This window comes from Megascapheus bottae, chromosome 27 (assembly GCF_031878675.1).
Source record: "Megascapheus bottae isolate mThoBot1 chromosome 27, mThoBot2.hap1, whole genome shotgun sequence".
Taxonomy (NCBI): Eukaryota; Metazoa; Chordata; class Mammalia; order Rodentia; family Geomyidae; genus Megascapheus; species Megascapheus bottae.
The window spans coordinates 14,973,198-14,991,441 of NC_143535.1; the positions used below are offsets into that span (position 1 = coordinate 14,973,198).

Genomic DNA, 18,244 nt, shown 5'->3' on the forward strand with positions numbered 1-18,244 from the left:
CTGGAGGGGCCTGTTGGCCAATGGGTGCGCTCGTCTGAATATCCCGTGACGCGGGAAGGTGACAACGAGGTCGGTCGGGGAGAAGGTGGGGGATTGCTGGCTCTTAAGCTGGGGCGTGAAAAGCTGATGTTTCGGGGGGTTCTGCAGCTGGGCTCACGCCCAGGCCTCTCATTCCGGCAGCTAGGCACGCGCAGTGGAGGCTCAACCCCTGGTAAAGTTGAGGGCAGTGACGGGCAGGGTTCTGGGTCGTCCACAGCCTCCAGTTGTGTGGCTTTTAGGGTTTAGAAGGGGCTGCCTGCGCGGAGGGAGAGAGCGTCCCTTCGATTCTTTGTAGAACCCGGGCAAGTGCAGGGAATCCTAGAGAGACCCCTGCTTACGCTGCTTGTGAGCTGACCTTGTGGGACAGGAATGACACTGGGAACTGCCAACTCAACCCATCTGTGCCAATCCAACCAACCCCCTGCTACATGGGAAGGACGTCATGTGTCCTAACGATAACTCTGCCCCTACAGACTGGGTTGGAAAAGTGTCTGAAATAAAGAAGAAGATCCAGTCAGCCCTACCCGGAGCGACCTGGAATCCACTGTATGACACCAGCCATCTGCCTCCAGAACATGCGGACGTGGTGGTTGTTGGGGGTGGGGTGATTGGCCTGTCCGTGGCCTACTGGCTGAAGAAGCTAGAGAAGAAACGAGATGCCATCCGGGTGTTAGTGGTGGAACGAGATAGCACGGTGAGATCTGGGAGAGAGCAAAGTCGTGAGTGATGCAATAGAGATACCTCATTTTGTTAAGGACTCTAGGAGCAATGGAAATGGAGGAAAGGGAAGACTAAGGTCCATTTTTTTTGACGTTTTTCTACTCTGGTTTATCCTATTTTGTGTTTACCAACCAGCTGATGGCCTTTGGTACTTTGGTCATGTATTTTTATTTTTTTAACTAATCTCCTGCCCTTGGATTCCTAGACCATTACCATTTTGTTCCAATATGGCCAGCCCTATGTTAATCATTGACATTCTTTGCCTTGCTCATCTATCAATGATAAAACACTGTTAATCCTAGTACTGCTGGTTGACTTGAATATAGGTTTGTTCACCCCGTTCCTTAGATTATATACTTGCAAACCTGACTTCAGTTAAACTTTGCAGAAGTCCATTCCCATCTGGCAGCAAGCATACTTACCTACCACAGCTTTTCTTTTCTTTCTACAGTATTCAAAGGCTTCCACGGTGCTTTCTGTGGGGGGAATTCGTCAGCAGTTTTCCTTGCCTCAGAACATCCAGCTCTCCCTGTTTTCTGCCAACTTTCTACGGAACATCAATGTATGTCCAGTGAGATTTTGGGGGCTTGGGGTTGTGACCTCCCTTTCTTAGCTTAGAAAGAGAACTAGTATATTAGACAAAGGGAATAAAAGCAGTAGGAATGGCTCCAGCATCTGGAGTTAGAACCCTCACTTTTCTCCCTAGAGTTGCTTTCTAGAAGAGTGCTCCTGTCTGTTCTGAGTTTTGGGAGCCATAGTGAGGAGGTCAGAAAAGCTCTTCCGTTCTTTAAGTTAGCCTCTTTAGAGCACAGCTGTTGTTTGTAAATAGGAGTACCTGGCTGTGACAGATGACCCTCCTGTGGACCTCCAGTTCAATCCTTTGGGTTACCTTTTGCTGGCTTCAGAAAAGGATGCTACGGTCTTGGAGAACAACGTAAACCTGCAGAGGTGGGTATCCAGCACAACCATAAGCAGCTTTTCTTTTAGCCTCATGTTTTCAGATTCACATTTCCAAGTTAGGAGCAGAGAAGCTGGGCTTGATATCACAGTTGCCTTTTGTCTAAGAGCTTAGTCTATTAGGGAAGAATCCTGAGTCAGGGGTTTGCACACAACTCAATCATTGGAACATCCCTATTTTATATGGTGGTGGAGAAATGAGGCATAAAGACCTAGTAAGCCAGTCCTTCTGGTTCATGAGAGTGGTGGGGATTTGTCTTGTGCCAGTATAGGGCTTAAACTTAGAGCCTCATGTTCTCACTTGTTTCTTTTCCCTCAAGCCTGGAGCTCTACTACTTGATCCATACCTTCACTTCTAGTTTTTTGCTGGTTAATTAGAGATAATAGTCTTGCAGATTTTTTCTGCCTAGGCTGGCTTTGAACCATGATCCTCAGATCTTAGCCTCCTTAAGTAGCTAGGATTCTAGGTACCAGCTACCAGCACTTGTTTTATAATTCTCCCCTCTGAGTGACACTGTCCTAGAGGAGACAGTCATTCTGGAAAACAAGATTGTACTGCACAATGGAGAAAGGATAGGCAAGTGTTCTGCACAGGACAGGAGTAAAGGGATCAAGTTTCCCACTTGTCTGTGGAAGGAAGTAGGGTGGATAGGGCTTGAAGAATTGCTGCGAGTACTAAAGGAGACCAGGTTTTACAGGGGATGGGGGGCCGGAAGAGGGTTCAGATGCTAAAGAACCTTGATTGGAAGGCTCAGGCTTTGTCCATTCACCAATGAGGAAAAGACAGGTTTGAGTCAGAAACATGATATCAGTGCCTGTAATTCCCTCTGCCATTAACATCTCTGCTTCTCCCCTCCACACACAGCCTCTTTAATACACATATGCACGTGCACATATTTTTCTCAGGAAGGAAGGGGCCAAAGTTTGTCTGATGTCTCCCGAGCAGCTTCAGAACAAGTTTCCCTGGATAAGCACAGAGGGAGTGGCTCTGGCATCTTACGGTAAGGTTCATCTGCAGAAAGAAGAGATAATCTCTGAAAGATAGGGACATCTCAGCATGTTGTGGCCACTTTCCTTTTGAGTTACCAGGGCTTGCCTCTGGTTATACTACTACTCATTCCTTTGCCAGAATTGGATTCTAATGACCTTCCCAGGCTTCCTAGCCCTAGAAAAATCTTAAGGGATTATTAGAGGAGAATGAGATCCCAGTCATTCCTTCTGAATTCTAGGTTTGTTCATTTGTTTGTTTTTCTTCTCAGGGATGGAAGGTGAAGGTTGGTTTGACCCCTGGTCACTGCTCCAAGGTCTTCGGCGAAAGCTCCAGTCAATGGGAGTTATTTTCTCCCAGGGAGAGGTGACAAGTGAGTCCAAGGCCTATACTTTCTTCTTGTAGCAACCAAGGCAAGGCTTAGACTGGGTGCTGTCTTCTCATTCCCAGGCTAAGAAGAGTTGGCAAGGGAGAGGATCAGCCTGACCCTACTCGCTAGTCTGCTTTGTGACTTGTTCAGTTGTTCAGCACTACTCTTTCCTTTCTGTATAGCTAAGTTCCTCCTGCATCCCCGACCTCTGTTCACTTAGTGCCGGTGGGGAAATGCTGATCCCTCTAGCAGTCTTTCCTAGACCCATGGGATCCTCATTTTCTTCTGCAAGGCCTCAAAGGTTTTATTTTAGGGTGGGGGGGTGGTTGGAGAATGGGATAGGAGGTTGAGTAAGATTGAACCCAGGTCTTTGTGCATGCTCTACCATTTAGTTAGCACCTGCAGCCCCTAGGGGCTCATTTTCCTTTTTCTTTCCTTCCTGCAGGTTTTGTCACTTCATCTACCCACCTGGAGACCTCAAGTGGAGAAAAGGTGGTCTTGAAAAGGATCCGTGAAGTCCACGTAAGTCCCTAGTCTCGTGCTCCTGTCTACAATAGAGGGACAAGAAAGGTAGTGACTGTTCTCATGTCAGTCCTCTGATCCACTTTCCATATGGGTGAAGTGAGACCCTGGAAACTGAGTACCTCTCCCGATGCCCAGTACTCGCCTCCAGCCCTCCCTCCCTCTCACCCTTTGATGTTGGCAGGTGAAGATGGACAACAGCTTGGAGTACCAGCCAGTGGAATGTGCCATAGTGATCAATGCTGCAGGGGCCTGGTCTGGGCAGGTTGCTCAACTGGCTGGTATAGGGATGGGGCCACCTGGCACCCTGAAGGGCACCAAGCTACCTGTGGAGCCAAGGAAAAGGTAGCTTCCCTCCGGGCAGCTGAGGAAGTTGGTGAGAGAGAAAGAATAAAGAAATTTGAGAGGGTGGGAGGAGGGGCAGATCGTGGAAGCAGATCAAGGATACTAGCCTTGCTGTTCCTGCAGTGTCCTCATTCTCTTGGCCATGGCAGGTATGTGTATGTATGGCACTGCCCGCAGGGGCCAGGTCTAGAAGCACCCTTGGTTGCAGATGTCAGTGGAGTCTATTTCCGGCGGGAAGGATTAGGCCACAACTACCTAGGTGGCCGGAGCCCCACAGAGGTAAGCCAACCTGATGGTGGGAGCGGGGCATGCTGGGAAGGAGACAAGACTGGTCACCATGAAAGAAGCAGGCCTTTTTTAGGGGCTCTGTTTGGTGTAGGTGCTGTAGTTCCCCAGATTAGAATTCATTGTAACAACCCTTCCCGTCACTCACACGCATACAGTCTCCTCCTTCCCTCCCCCTGTCTCTCTGTCTTCTATTCCCATCCTTACCTACCAATCAGATTGGTTAAAGGGATTAGGGAGGGCTGGGTTTTCGCCCAGACAATAGAAATCTTGCCCTCACCTCACACAGGAGGAAGAACCAGACCCAACAAACCTGGAAGTGGACTATGATTTCTTTCAGGACAAGGTGTGGCCCCATTTGGCCAAGAGGGTTCCAGCATTTAACACTCTGAAGGTAACTGGCAGGGGATAGTTGTACTGTGACTTTAAGCACTAAACAGGTTGGGTGGTATGTCTTGGTGCCTTTTCCCTGTCCACTGGCATGTTTCCTGTCACTGTGCAACTAATAAGGAACCTGTGGATCCATCCACTCCCATGAGCTTCCTAGCAGCTGACCCCTGATGAGGAGGGAGGGCTGAGCATGCGCGCAGCACCCTGAGATCCCCACCTCTTGTTCATCTGCAGGTTCAGAGTGCCTGGGCTGGCTACTACGACTATAACACGTTTGACCAGAACGGCGTGGTGGGTCCTCATCCACTTGTAGTCAACATGTACTTTGCTACGGGCTTCAGTGGTCATGGACTCCAGCATTCCCCAGCTGTGGGACGAGCTGTGGCAGAGATGGTGCTGGAAGGCCACTTCCAGACCATCGACATGAGTCCCTTCCTCTTCAGCCGCTTTTACTTGGAAGAGAAATTCCAGGAGAGGAATATTATCTGAGTATGGAAGCTCTTCCTCAGGCCCCAGCCTAGCCACCACCCATCCTCATCTCAGCACCATGCCGGCACCTCCTCTCCTTCTTCAACACCTTATCCAGCCTGGTCTGCCTCTGGACAGAGGCCTAGGCTAAGAGAAAGCATTGAAGCTGGAGGACTAGTCTGTGGCCAGGTGATAATATACCCCAAGAATCTCTGGTATCCTGAACACCATGGCCCAGGACTGGCCTCTTACCTGGTGCTGGCACAGAACTGGGCAGGACCTAGTCAGCCAAAGCATTGTAGAACAGTCTAGCCCAGATTTATTGATTATCTATTACCCTATTCATCAATAAATGTGATTAGCTCCCTCCCTCCAATCTTCTGTTCCTTCTATCTATCTACTCTGGCCCTACGAGAGGTAAACAGCCCCTTTCTCCTCAGATCTTTCTTCAAGCCCAAGTAGTAGGCATCTGGTTTGCAAGTAAGGGCCTCCCCCTGTTCCTGAGTTCCTGCAGGGATGCTAGTTATAGAAAGAAGGACGAACCCATTCACCTATTTAACATTTATTCAGCTCTAGTAAGATGAGAGACACCAGCAAGCAGAGCCAAGCACAGTACAGCTTTGCTAGAGCTTTCCTATCTACAAACCCTGCCCGCTATCAGGGTTAATCCAAGTGGGGCTAGGATTAATTCATGTGGCCTCGGCAAACAACATGGGCTGTAGATAGAGATGTCACCATGATGACATCCTTAAGGAAGACTAGAATGGGGGTAGGAGGCCGGGGCAGGGGGGCAGTTGGGGAAGCTAGAGATCCCACTGACATTCAAAAGACAACAAGAATGCTAAAGAGGCCCCAGTGAAACCAGGGAGGGTGTGGTGTGGAAACTAAGAAGTGGCTGGCTGTATCAAATGACAGGGTAGCTGGGTTTAGCAGCAAATACACTACTTGGCAGTGTAGCATGGGGAGGAGTAGATAGTTGTGGAAGAAAGGTGGACTTGAGAGAATAAGCCAGGAAAATGCCCCTCAGAGTGAGAGTGGAGTGTTCAAGATGGATGGGGCCTGATGCACGAGAGGAAGAGAAAGGAGGGGATGCTCTGCTAGAGAGGAGGCTGGGGGATGCCAGGCCTGAAGGAAGCACAATCAGAAGACAATGCTGCAAGGCAGGAAGTATCTTGCTAGGGACATAGCAGGACACCTGAAAGGTGGCTTCTCAAGTGTTCAGCACTTTGTGTCTTTTCAGCACAGACATCTTAACCTTAAAGTCCAAAGGGAAAGGCTTCATCTGGCTGCTTGGCCAGAGGTATGCCCTTTAATCTAAATGCTATATCTTAGCCAGGCATGGTGGTACCCACCTGTAATCCCTACACTAGCGAGGTAGAGGTAGGATGATTAGGGCTGGTCTACAAAGACCCTGTCCCCCCTCAAAAAAAAACCACCATAAAAACATGTTTTATATTAACTCATTAAGGAATTCTCTATGGTAATAAGGCCTTCAAATTCAGAGGGTCTACTGAGGTACATTGTTGCATCTGTTTTCCCTTTATACAATGTGAGGAACCAACTCTTGCATCTTTGTTCCAACACCCAGCCATCCCAGAGCGTGGCTTGTACTTGTCAGTACTTGAATGTTCCACTTGAAACTCAATGCTGGAACTGAGGTGCAGGTTACTTCATGAGTGCTTTGTCAAATTATGGACATTAAGTGCAATCATGGTTGAAAACAAATGATGGTGCATCTTATGTCTACTAAGATAAACTTTTTCTGCCTTTGCTTTATCTTACTAGGGAATTATGTCAGCATTTAAAACATGTGTGGTAAAACAGGTGTGAAATAATTATTGAAAAGAGGAAATATGGGGTGAGAATGTTGCTTAGTGATAGTATACTTGCCTAGCATGCATGAAGCCCTGGGGATTGATTCCTCAGTATCACACGAACAATAAAAGCCAGAAGTGGTGCTGTGGCTCAAGTAGTAGAGTGCTTGCCTTGAGCAAAAGAAGCTCAGGGACAGTGCCCAGGGACTGAGTTCCCAGAACTGACCAAAAAAGGAAAGAAAAATGAAAAAGGAGAAAGAAAAGTTTGTATCCCAGGCTTTCTGTGCTTCAATGCTTTTGTAAAGGCTACTCAAAGGGCTGAGATCTGAGGATGGCAATTCAGAGCCATCCTGGACGGGAATGTCTCCAGTTAAGCATAAAAAAGATGGAAGTGGGGCTGTGGCTCAAGTGGTGGAGTAAAAGAAGGTCGGGAATAGTGCCCAGACCCTGATTTCAAGCCCCACCACGAGGACACCAAAGAAGAAAAGAGGAGGAGGAGGAGGAAGAGGAAGAGGAGAAGAAGGAAAAGGAGAAGAAGGAGAAGGAGAAGAAGAAGGAGAAGAAGAAGAAGAAGAAGAAGAAGAAGAAGAAGAAGAAGAAGAAGAAGAAGAAGAAGAAGAAGAAGCAGCAGCAGCAGCAGCAGCAGCAGCAGCAGCAGCAGCAGCAGCAGCAGCTCTGTTGATGAATGGAGAAAGTGAATCAAGATAAATATGGTGAAAGTAGTTACGTGAAAATAGGACAGTGTCACTAGGCGCTAGTGGCCCTCTTGAGGGCCACTCTTCCCCACGCTGGCTAGCTGGCTGGATCTCAGATCTCATTTCTCAGCCTCCTGAGTAGCTAAGATCCCAGGTGTGAGCCACAGGCCCTCGGCTTCACTGCACCTGTCTGGCCTCCAGCGGGAATGGCTTGCACTGTACCGGTTCCCATTCGGGACTCGGGTCCTGGAACACAAGGCCCTTTGGCCTGAGGGGCTCCCCAAACCTGCCCGGCTCCTGTCCCGTCACCCCCGCCTGGCCAACGCCCTCGGGCAGCCACGCAGGCGGCCTGTCCTGCCCTCTGGCCCCTTCCTGCCACTGGTCTAACCTGCGCGGAAGGTTCCGTCCCGCGCGCAGGGCGCGGGCGGAATGCACAAACGGAGAGGGGGTGGATGGCTTCCCGTCGGTCCGTCCCTCCACTCGGAACCACCCGCGCGTGACTCGGGATCCACGGCGGGGGGCGGGGCCCGCGGAAGCCCGGCTGTCCCACTGCGTGCCCGGGGGCTGCGGCGGCGGAGACCGGCCAGCCGGCGGCAGGGGCGGCGCTCCGGAGCGCTTCCGGGAGCCGGGCTGCGCGGCGCACTTCCCCGGGCCCGGCCGGGCGCGGCGGTGCGCCTCGCGGGGGCTCCAGGTGAGCGGCGGGGGGGGGGGGGCAGGGAGCGGGGGGGACCCCGGGCCCCCCGGGGTCTCCGGGAAGAGAGACCCGGGAGTGCGCGCGTCGGAGAGCCGGGCCTGGATGATTGCCAGCCTCCGAAGCTCCGCCATCCGGGCCTGACCTGGGTCCCGGGGCCACTTCACTGCACGGTTCCCTCCATCTGTTTGTCTCCGGCTCTCTCCAACCCCCACCCCCCCCACCTACCCACGCCAAGGATGCGCGATGTCACTGTCGCCTTTTCTATCGCCAAAGCTGCTTGCTGCCGTCTCTGTTCAGGGCCCGGCCTGCTTTCTCCCCCCCCCCCCCCCCCCGTTTTGGACTTGGTTTTTGTGACTCTAGGCTCAAGGGCAGGGAGCAAGCGTGCACCGTGACCGTGGACTCGGTAGATCGCTCTGCTCGCCGCGCCCCAGTCCCTGCGCCCCAGACCCGCGGATGAGAAGGGGAAGTGCGCCCGACTGAGACCTGCCCGTGGGGTACGAAGGTCAGGGGAGACTCAGAAGAAACCACATTTCTTCTGGTCTTGATTTTCAAAAGTGTCTGTGTGTGTGGTGGTGGTGCTGGGGCGGGGGGTGGAGGCACCATCTTCAGTGTGCAGCCTAATTCGCCATTTTTCCACAGTGATTTGTTTCTCTGTGCAACCTGCTTCTAGATCAGAAAGCAAATCATTATTAGCACCTATCTTAGGAAAGGCCTCTGCCCTTCCAGCCTCTGTCTCCCCCTCAGGTGACTTCCATCCCAGCATCTTTTTATTGGCGGTGGGGTGGGGAGGAGGGTACTGAGGCTTGAACTCAGGGTCTTCTTGGCTCAGGGCTGTCAGTCTACCACTTGAGCCACACCTCCACTCCCAGCTTTTTGCTGGTTAACTGGAGAGAAGAGTCTCCCGGATTTATCTGCCCAGACTACCTGCAAACCTCATCCTCAGATCTCAGCCTCTTGAGTAGTTAGGATTACAGTCCTGGGCCACTGGCCCCCAGTTCCACTCCAGCCCTCTGTTTCTATAGAATAGCTTTGCATGCTTTTAGGTTTCTAGTCCTTAGATCATGTGCTGTATATAGTCTTGTGTATTGTACAATCCATCTGTTTGATGAGATTTACCCATGTTGTGTTAGCAATAATAGATCAATTTATTTCACTGATGTATATTCTGCTATGTGATTAAACCACAGGCTAGCTATCCATTCTGCTGGACTTGTGTTGCTGGATACGGTTGCTTCCTCTGTGTGTGTGTGTGTGTGTGTGTGTGTGTGTGTGTGTGTGTGTGTGAGTGTGATCCTCGCTACTCAGAAGGCTGAGATCTGAGGATCGTGATTCAAAGTCAGGCCAGGCACAGAAGTCCATGAAACTCTTATCTCTAATTAACAACCCGAAAACTGAAAGTGGTATTGTGGCTTAAAGTGACAGATTACTAGCTTTGAGCTGAAAAGCTCAGTAATACCACCCAGGACCACAGTTCAAGCCGCACAATCAGCAAAAAAAAAAAAAAAAAAAAAAAAAAAAGGAAGGAAGGAGTGGTTTTACCCCACACTCACAAGTGTGAACTTGGAAGTGACTGCAGGGCTGGTCTCCTGAAGTCTACAAACCAGTCTAACAAAACTGTGCTGTGATTAGCGTGTGGACAACTTTGGGGAACTACGTATCTGTCTAACACAGAGAGTGATTCCAGATGAAGAGAAATCTAAGATGAAATTTAAGAGTCATATCTTCCATCATAAGTCTTTACAAGTCTCGAGATATCCCCTAGATCATAAAAAGTGAAGACCAGTTAGATACTGGATAGTATTTAGCACATTTTTTGTCGGTCGTGTGACTTGAACTCAGGGCCTGGGCATTGGCCCTGAGCTCTTTTGCTTAAGGCTAGCACTATACAACTTTGAGCCACAGTCACAGTTCCATGTCTGGCTTTTGAATTAATTGGAGATAAAGAGTCTTATGGTGGCTTTGAAATGTGGTCCTCAGATCTCAGCCTCCTGAGAAGCTAAGATTATAGGCATGAGCCACTAGCACCCAGCTCCACATTTTGGAGTTTATACAGTGAAACCTCATCAGATTTTCCTCTCATAAGTTCCTACCTATAATATTGGGAACACATTCTAAAAGGCACTAAAATTACTGTGAAGACGTTCCTTACTAATTTTCCATCAAGTCTCTGTGTTCTCTATGACGTGAGTGTCTGAGCTATGAATCATTCTGCTTTATGAAAAAAAATTTTTTTTCTAATACTATTTGTAGAACAGAGGGCCTGGAGTTTGCTAGGCACATGTTCTACCATTGGAGTCACTACTCCAGGCCTTTCATTTTTATTTGGTTTTTGAGATAGGGTCTCACTATAAGTTTTTCTGGACTGGTGTTCAACTTGAGATCCTCCTTCTTCCACTTCTCAAGTAGAAAATATTACAGGCATACACCATCATGTCTGGATATGTTTTTTTTTTTAAGCACAAGAGAAATGTGTGTGTGTGTGTGTGTGTGTGTGTGTGTGTGCCACATAGCAAATCAGAGAATCCATAGAGCTAATGAACAAACTTCCAGTTAGAAGGTCTTATCTTCTTGACAACTGTATCTTGTCATTTGATAACCATTCCTAAGTCGTGGAAAGACAAAAGCATACGTGAATGTGTGATGGTTCCACAGCTCTTCCTGCGTGCCTGAAGTCTGGCAAGGAACAAGGAAGGTACTTGAGGTTTGAGACTCCAGCAAGAAAGTCATGTATGCAGTTACTGGAACTTACCTGCCACCTTGCTCAATTATCCAGTCAAAGATGCTGCTGTTTACCATACTTAACTGTTTTCATAGTAGTCACAAGGGCTAATATATCTTGTGGGTAGAGACAGGAGGGAGGGACTGGGAGAGAATGAGGGAACAGAAGACACTGTACAAAAGGAAATAGACTCATTACCTGACTCATTTAATTGTAATCCCTCTGTATATCACCTCTATAATAACAATGAAGTCAAATATTTTTTTTTGGCCAGTCCTGGGGCTTGAACTGAGGACCTGGATCCTGCCCTTGAGTTTTTTTCTAGGTTAGTGCTTACCACTTGAGCCACAGCATCCCTTCTGGATTTTTCTGTGCATGTGGTACAGAGGAATCGAACCCAGGGCTTCATATATGCTAGGCAAGCACTCTACCACTAGGCCACACTCCTGTCCTCTAAAATAATTTTTTATTAAAGAATTTATTAACATTGATTTTTACATCATATTTCAAATGACGTATTTAACAAACAAGTATTCAAGAAGGAATCTCTACAATCACTGGCACTTAGATTTTAGAACATAATTAAAATTAGGCTGAGGGTTTATATGTTATATGTACATATGTACATATTAATCTATGTAATAAAACATTTTGTCTATAGAGTCATAAGTAAAATAATTTTTTAAACAAAAAAAATAATTACAAGGTTGGACCAGGAGTTGGACCTAGTGGTAGAGTGCTTGCTTAGCGTGCACTAAGACCCAGGTTCGATTCCTTGGTACCACATACCTAGAAAAACACTGGAAGTGGTGCTGTGGCTCAAGTGGTAGAGCTCTAGCCTTGAGAAAAGTCCAAGGACAGTGCTCAGGCTCTGAGCTCAAGCCCCACAACTGGCAAAAAAAAAATAGTAATAATAATTACAAGGACTTATACTAACCTTGTTCCTTGTTCCAGTGGCACTTTTCTGCCTGGGCTGGCTTCAAACCATGATCCTCACGTCTTAGCCTCCTGATTGCAGTGTGAGCCACTGGCACTTAAGTAGCTATAGATTTCTTTCTTTTCTCTCTCTCTTTCTCTCTCTCTTTCTTTCTTTCTCTCTCTCTCTTTCTCTCTTTCTTTCTCTCTCTCTCTCTCTCTCTCTCTCTCTCTCTCTCTCTCTCTCTCTCTCTCTCTCTCTCTTCTTTTTGTGAGTCATGGGGCTTGAACTCAGCCTGGGTGTTGTTCCTGAGCTCATCAGCTCAAGGCTACCGCCCTATCCTTGAGCAAGCTCCACTTTCATTTTCTAGAGGTTAATTGAAGATAAGAGTCTCAGGTCCTTTTGTGTCTGAGCTGGCTCTGAACCTTGATCCTCAGATCTCAGCCTCCTGAGTAACTAGGATTATTGGCATGAGCCACTGCTCGTTCTGGTTATAGATTTCTTAAACAATGAAAAGAGTGATCACCCAAAGTCAGGATGTGTTTTCCAAAGGCAAAGGCGTTTTATGAAACTTAAAATCTATTTGCATTAAGTAGATGAACATGTTAATTTTTGTCAGCATTAACACTGGTGCTTGAACTCAGTGTTTCACAGTCTCTTGATATTTTTCACTCAAGGCTGATGCGCTACCATTTGATTCACACCTCCATTTCTGGTTTCTTGCTGGTTGGTTGGAGATAAGAATCTTGTAATATTGTCCACATGAGCTATTTTCAAACTGAAATCCTCCGATCTCAGCTTTCTGAGTAGGTAGATTTACAGACATGAGCCACTGGCACTCAGTCAACATGTTAAATTATAACCTTTGGAAAATCATTTGAAAAAACTGAATGAATTTCTAGTACATCAAGGCAAATTAATAATTTAAAAATTAAAACAAAATTAAAAAATATGTAAAATAATGTAAAAAGTGACCTCATGTATATTGTTGGGGAGGAAAAAGGCTTTTTTTTTTCTTTTTTGGGGGGGTGGTGATCATGGGGCTTGATCTCAAGGCCTGGGTACTATCCCTGAGCTCTTTCGTTCAGGGCTAACACTTTACCATTTTGAGCTACCATTTCTAGTTTTCTGATGGTTAATTGGAGGTAAGAGTCTCATAAACTTTACTGATCAGGGTTGGTTTTCAACTGTGGTCCTCAGATCTCAGCTTCCCAAGTAGCTAGGATTATAGGGATGAATCCTCCCTATAATGAAATACTCATCCCGTGCCCTCCCTGTTTTTAAATCAATGATTTGTATCATCAGCATCTCTTACCTTCTTTCCATCAGTTTAGTCAAATTGTGTGTGTGTGTGTGTGTGTGTGTGTGTGTGTGTGTGTGTGTGCATGCCAGTCCTGAGGCTTGGACTCTGGGTGTGATCACTGTCCCTGAGCTTCTGCGCACAAAGCTAACATTCTACCACTTGTGCCACCACTCTACTCCCAAGTTTTGGGATAGCAAATTAGAGATAAGAGTCTCTAGGACTTTCCTAGCCTGATGGCTTTGATCTACAATCCTCAGATCTCAATGGTCTAATAACTTTTAGGAACAAAACATTAATAACCAACCTAAACTAACAGTCTTTAAATTTGGAAGTTTCTTACTACAATGTTCTAGTAATCAGATCAATGTCTTTTCTTTTGGCCTCTGTAGATCTTGCAGTCAGAACGTAGCCTTCTGCATGAGGCTTCACCACCACAGAGAGCCAAGCTCTTCAACTGGAGAAGTGTCTCAAGCATGCAGCACTTCTGCACCAGGGCATGCTCTCTCTGCATCACGCCATCTTCCTCCAGAAACAGAGACTGGAAGACCCTCCAGCATCTGGGACATCCCTGTCCTTCTGGTGGGGGGAAACAAAACCCCAACAAGTTATCCATCCAAGGTAAATTCTTGATCCTCTATGTTTTCATATCGATTTAGAAACAATTGATCATCTCTCCCCCCCACACCCTCCCCACCCACATCACAACAAAAACAAAAGCTTCTGGAATCTCAGATAGCAGTAATCACTGCGGAGGCAATGTATGTTACAGTATTGAATATTATTGACCAAACAGATCCCTTATATGTGGAGATGTATGTTAGTTATTTGTTTTTATTTTCTTATATGAAATGGTCTCCTTTTGTTGCTCAGGCTGGTCTTGAATTCATAGTCTTAAGCAATTATCCTATTTCAGATTCCCAAGTAGGTAAGACTGTAGCACATACCGCCAGGCCTAGATAGGTTATTTACTTATTTATCTGTCTACTTATTTATATGGGGCTTGAACTCTAGGCCTGAGTGCTGTCCCTGAGCTCTTCAGCTCAAGGCTACTGCCCTACCCCTGAGCCACAGCCCCAATTCTCATTTTCTAGTGATTAGTTGGAGATAAGAGTCTCAGGCTGGTTTTGAATATCGATCCTCAGACCTCAGCCTCTTGAGTAGCTAGGATTACAGGCGTGACCGGCTTGTCTATTTATTTTTGTGTCTGTCCTTGACACTGTCCCTGAGACTTGAGCACTGACCTAATGCTCTATTACTAGAGCCACAGCACCACTTTAGGTTTTTTGAGTGGTTTATTGGAGGTAAGAGTCTCACAGGGAATTTTGTGCACAGCCTGGCTTCAAACCACTAATCCTCAGATCTCAGCCTTCTGAGTAGCTGAGATTACAGGGGTGAGCTACCAGCACCTATCTGGATAGGTTATTTTCAAGACATATTATTCTACAACATTTTCTGAGCATGTACATAAACTACCTCATGTGATTATTACAATAATCCTGAGAAGTAATTTCTAACCTTACAGTATCTCCATTTCCCAGATGGAGACACTGGAACATAGCAAGATTGCTCAAGGCTGCAGGTAACCAAGAAGTGAGAATCCTGGCGTTCTGCCTGCAGTCAGCAGCCCTCACCAGATCACTTCCTGATGCAGTCTCCCTAAGCTGACAGACCAGTGCTGGATGGGTAGATCAATGGGGTCTCTGAGTGGGGAACAGACTTGGTAAAAACAAACAAATAAACAGAAGTCTTACAAAGCTCCCAGCATGTACTATCTGTCCAAATAGCAATTGTCCTCCCACATCAGCACTAACTCAGGAAGCCCCTCTAAAAAGGGGCCTGCTGGCCCAGTTTCTCCAAATTCTGAATGTGTGTTTGGGCTAGGTAGAGCAGAGAACACTCACTCTGCCTGTCATGCTGAGCCCAGACTGTGAGTCTGACCACCCTACACAGATCTGGGTTTATTTTCTGAATCAGCTCCAATCGTAGTGCCTTTTCCTGGTCCAAACCAGTCTAGGGTCTTAGATTAGGTCTCATTTAGAGACTGAGTCTGTTAAGCACCGGGAGAAAAGCAGAACTTCTGGAAGACCATGCTGTGGGTCTGAGAGTAGGGTAGGCACTGTTTTTTATTCTCTGTCTGTCCCTTGTAGGATGGCTGTTCTACGAGGTCACCACTGGGTCCCCTCCCTTTTGTTGCTGTCCTAATGCCTGGTCTCACGTGGTTAATTTGTAGTCCAGAATTATGGCCTCCTTCTCATCTCCTCACTCCCATTCCAAGAAGCCTCTGGGCAAGATGGCTGGTGAGTGGACCCTGTCTCTTAATTAATTCTGTGTGGTTTCTGTTTTTTTTTTTTTCTTGTTTCTAAGAAGTCTTATCCTCAGTCACCATGTTGCACAAGTGAAGGGCTGGCACAAACAAATGAAATAGCAGCATAGGAGGTGTCCAAGAGGAAGGCGCTGCTTCACAGTTGAGGGAGCTGGCTCAAGTTCTGCCCGTCCTCCCTTGGTGGTAGGGCTCCATGCCGTTTAGTGGAAAGGCTGAGATTTAGAAGGCACAGGCCTGAACAGAGTGTTTCTTCTCCACAGACTGGTTCAGGCAAGCTCTGCTGAAGAAGCCCAAGGAGGTGCCTGTTTCCCCCAAAAGCCACCCCAATGACAACTCACAGCTGGCCTCAGAGGACACCCTCCCATCCGCAAGCCTCAGTCCAGATGCGTCTGCCACCTCTTCGCCAACCTATGCGGACACCAGCAGCAGTGGCCGCTGGAGCAAAGACTACGATGTATGCGTGTGCCACAGTGAGGAGGACCTGGCAGTCGCCCAGGAGCTGGTCTCCTACCTGGAGGGCAGCACTGCCAGCTTGCGCTGCTTCCTGCAGCTTCGAGATGCAACTCCAGGTGGCGCCATTGTGTCTGAACTGTGTCAGGCTCTGAGCAACAGTCACTGCCGGGTGTTGCTTATCACCCCAGGCTTCCTCCAAGACCCATGGTGCAAGTACCAGATGCTGCAGGCCCTGACGGAAGCCCCCGGGGCTGAGGGCCGCACCATCCCCTTGCTGTCAGGCCTGACCAGAGCTGCCTATCCACCTGAACTGCGATTCATGTACTATGTGGATGGCAGAGGCCCGGATGGTGGATTTTGCCAAGTCAAGGAAGCTGTCATGCGCTGTAAGTCATGAGAGGGTGGGAGAAGGAGAGGTCAGCCCAGTGTCTGATCCTTTAGTTGAAGCCGTAGTGCAGGCTTCCATAGTGCAGACTCTGGGACTTATTTGGGTTTATCTCCTGACTTAAGTTACCTAGCATAAGAAAAGTTACTTAACTCCCCCGAATCTCTATTTTCTCAGTCTTCCTCAAGCTTCTATTACCATTAAAATGGCACATCACACACACAGCACACACACACCAAGTCATCAGAATGTATGGGTTTCTCATAGATGAGGTTGGAGATGTCCACCAGGGGATGGGCAGATGCCAGGAGGGAATATAAATAAAAAGTATCACACAATAAGCTCATCTTGAGGAGGAATATTGTATTATAGTGCGCTGAAAGGAACAAAGGATGAAAAGGGAGAAGAGACAAGGATCTAATGGGGAGAAAATATTGCTAGGTTTGTGAGGACACACCCTGTCATTTTGTTTGGTTTCTTTCAGATCTGCAGACACTCAGTTGACAGTCATGTCCTCATGGGATGCAGAGAGCTGGAGTAATGTTGGAAACAACCCATACTGGGCCTCAGGTTCCAGCAGATATGGTAGGATATATGTCAGCTGCCAGAGTTGGCTGCACTTAGTACATGGAATCAGATTGCCCATCAGAGCTTTCCATTACTATGGCCTCCCCAGAAAAGCCTCAAAAAGTGAGGGTTTTCCCCTAAAGAAGGCCAGGAAGAAGCTGGGGACTCCCCCAGGAAGTCTATGAAGAGCTGGGGACTCCCCCAGAAGGCCATCAGGAAGCCAGAAGTTCGCGTTGGCAGGAGAATGTGCTGATACCAGGAGGGTCAACACTGTCTTGTCTGCTGCTGAGAAATCTGGCACACACCTGTCTTCTTCCCCCAGATCATACATTGATGTTGATAGGCATCTTTCAAGAGGAATAAGCTTGACTGAGGAGCTGGAAGCTGAGGCTTCAGGCCTCAGCACAGATCTGCTTATCAGTTACCTGGGGAAGCCCTCAAACTGATATCAGGAGAAAGCTACTAGAATCCTTCACACACACACACACACACACACACACACTATTGCTGCTTACTTTTTCAGACACATCAACTCACCTCAGAAAGCTGGATGAAAGGTGGCTGTCATGCTAAGCTATGGGGGAAGCACAATGGCTGGAGCAGCAGCACATGCCAACATGCCTGTCATCCCAGCAATGCAGAGAAGCACAAGGAGGATCGAAGTCCAGGCCAGGGTGGGCATGCATCAAGACCTTTATCTTGAGACAGTCAGTTTGGAAAGAGGCTGGTGGATTGGCTGTAACTGTAAATGCCTGCCTAGCAAGTGTGAGACGAGTTCAAGCCCTAGTACCACCACCACCAAGGAAAAAAAAAAAAGAACAGAAACTTATACTGAAATGAATGCCATTGTTTCCCCAGTGTGCATTTCTGTGCCTCTTCTCTAACTTCCCTTTATCAGATTCCTTGTTATTGAAACAATTTACTGTTTAAATTATGAATTCTATTATGTATCAAGACTATGAAAACAACTTCCCACCACCCAACTTAAGAAGTCGTATCATTCCTAAGGTGCTTTCTTTGTACTCTCAATTCCAGACCCTCACTTCCCCCCACCAGAAATAACTATTCTGAATTTTGACTTCTCATTCTTAGCCTTGTGCTGTAAAATTACTATATTTGTATGCATTTGTGCCAACAGGTTACTTAATTTTATATGACATTCTATGTTATGCAAATGGCATGTTTATATATATTTTTTCATTTCTTCCTTCTTTCCTTTTCCTCTTTTTTTCTTTCCCTCCTTTGTTCCTTCCTTCCCTCCCACTCCCCCTTCTCTCTTTCTGCCAGGGCC

At 47.4% G+C, this 18,244-nt stretch overlaps 2 protein-coding genes and 1 long non-coding RNA gene across 6 annotated transcripts; 2 read left to right on the top strand and 1 right to left on the bottom strand.

Annotated features, from left to right (window-relative positions):
• The first annotated feature begins 71 nt into the window (after nucleotides 1-71).
• On the top strand, nucleotides 72-5,460 carry Foxred1 (FAD dependent oxidoreductase domain containing 1). Its single transcript, XM_090319687.1, has 11 exons — nucleotides 72-211; nucleotides 513-733; nucleotides 1,211-1,321; nucleotides 1,589-1,707; nucleotides 2,623-2,717; nucleotides 2,976-3,077; nucleotides 3,520-3,596; nucleotides 3,781-3,941; nucleotides 4,091-4,220; nucleotides 4,516-4,620; nucleotides 4,851-5,460. The coding sequence occupies exons 1-11, from the start codon at nucleotides 127-129 to the stop codon at nucleotides 5,103-5,105; spliced, it is 1,461 nt and encodes a 486-aa protein (XP_090175813.1). The 5' UTR covers nucleotides 72-126; the 3' UTR covers nucleotides 5,106-5,460.
• LOC150045701 (uncharacterized) lies at nucleotides 2,643-8,590 on the bottom strand. The gene is made up of 3 exons (XR_016532832.1): nucleotides 8,513-8,590; nucleotides 3,543-3,622; nucleotides 2,643-2,728 (listed from the first exon to the last, which is right to left on the bottom strand). It is a non-coding gene; the product is annotated as an uncharacterized LOC150045701 (long non-coding RNA).
• A 4,997-nt stretch (nucleotides 8,591-13,587) lies between these two features.
• On the top strand, nucleotides 13,588-17,960 carry Tirap (TIR domain containing adaptor protein). Of its 4 annotated transcripts, none has more exons than XM_090319689.1 (5): nucleotides 13,588-13,843; nucleotides 14,764-14,804; nucleotides 15,373-15,522; nucleotides 15,809-16,387; nucleotides 16,871-17,960. In XM_090319689.1, the coding sequence occupies exons 3-5, from the start codon at nucleotides 15,465-15,467 to the stop codon at nucleotides 16,888-16,890; spliced, it is 657 nt and encodes a 218-aa protein (XP_090175815.1). In that variant the 5' UTR covers nucleotides 13,588-13,843; nucleotides 14,764-14,804; nucleotides 15,373-15,464; the 3' UTR covers nucleotides 16,891-17,960. The 4 variants fall into 4 exon arrangements, with proteins under 4 accessions (XP_090175815.1, XP_090175818.1, XP_090175816.1 ...); XM_090319692.1 differs by having other exon boundaries at nucleotides 15,456-15,522; XM_090319690.1 differs by lacking the exon at nucleotides 14,764-14,804 and having other exon boundaries at nucleotides 15,456-15,522.
• The last annotated feature ends 284 nt before the right edge of the window (nucleotides 17,961-18,244 follow it).

Excerpts from the sequence above, each read along its gene's own strand:
- Foxred1 (XM_090319687.1), top strand. The coding sequence starts at position 127 with ATGTTTCGGGGGGTTCTGCAGCTGGGCTCACGCCCAGGCCTCTCATTC. Across the intron at positions 2,718-2,975 it reads AGTGGCTCTGGCATCTTACG|GGATGGAAGGTGAAGGTTGG; the intron begins GTAAGGTTCATC and ends TTTTCTTCTCAG. Across the intron at positions 4,221-4,515 it reads GTGGCCGGAGCCCCACAGAG|GAGGAAGAACCAGACCCAAC; the intron begins GTAAGCCAACCT and ends CACCTCACACAG.
- Tirap (XM_090319690.1), top strand. The coding sequence starts at position 13,643 with ATGAGGCTTCACCACCACAGAGAGCCAAGCTCTTCAACTGGAGAAGTG. Across the intron at positions 13,844-15,455 it reads CAACAAGTTATCCATCCAAG|TCCAGAATTATGGCCTCCTT; the intron begins GTAAATTCTTGA and ends GTTAATTTGTAG. Across the intron at positions 16,388-16,870 it reads CAAGGAAGCTGTCATGCGCT|ATCTGCAGACACTCAGTTGA; the intron begins GTAAGTCATGAG and ends GGTTTCTTTCAG.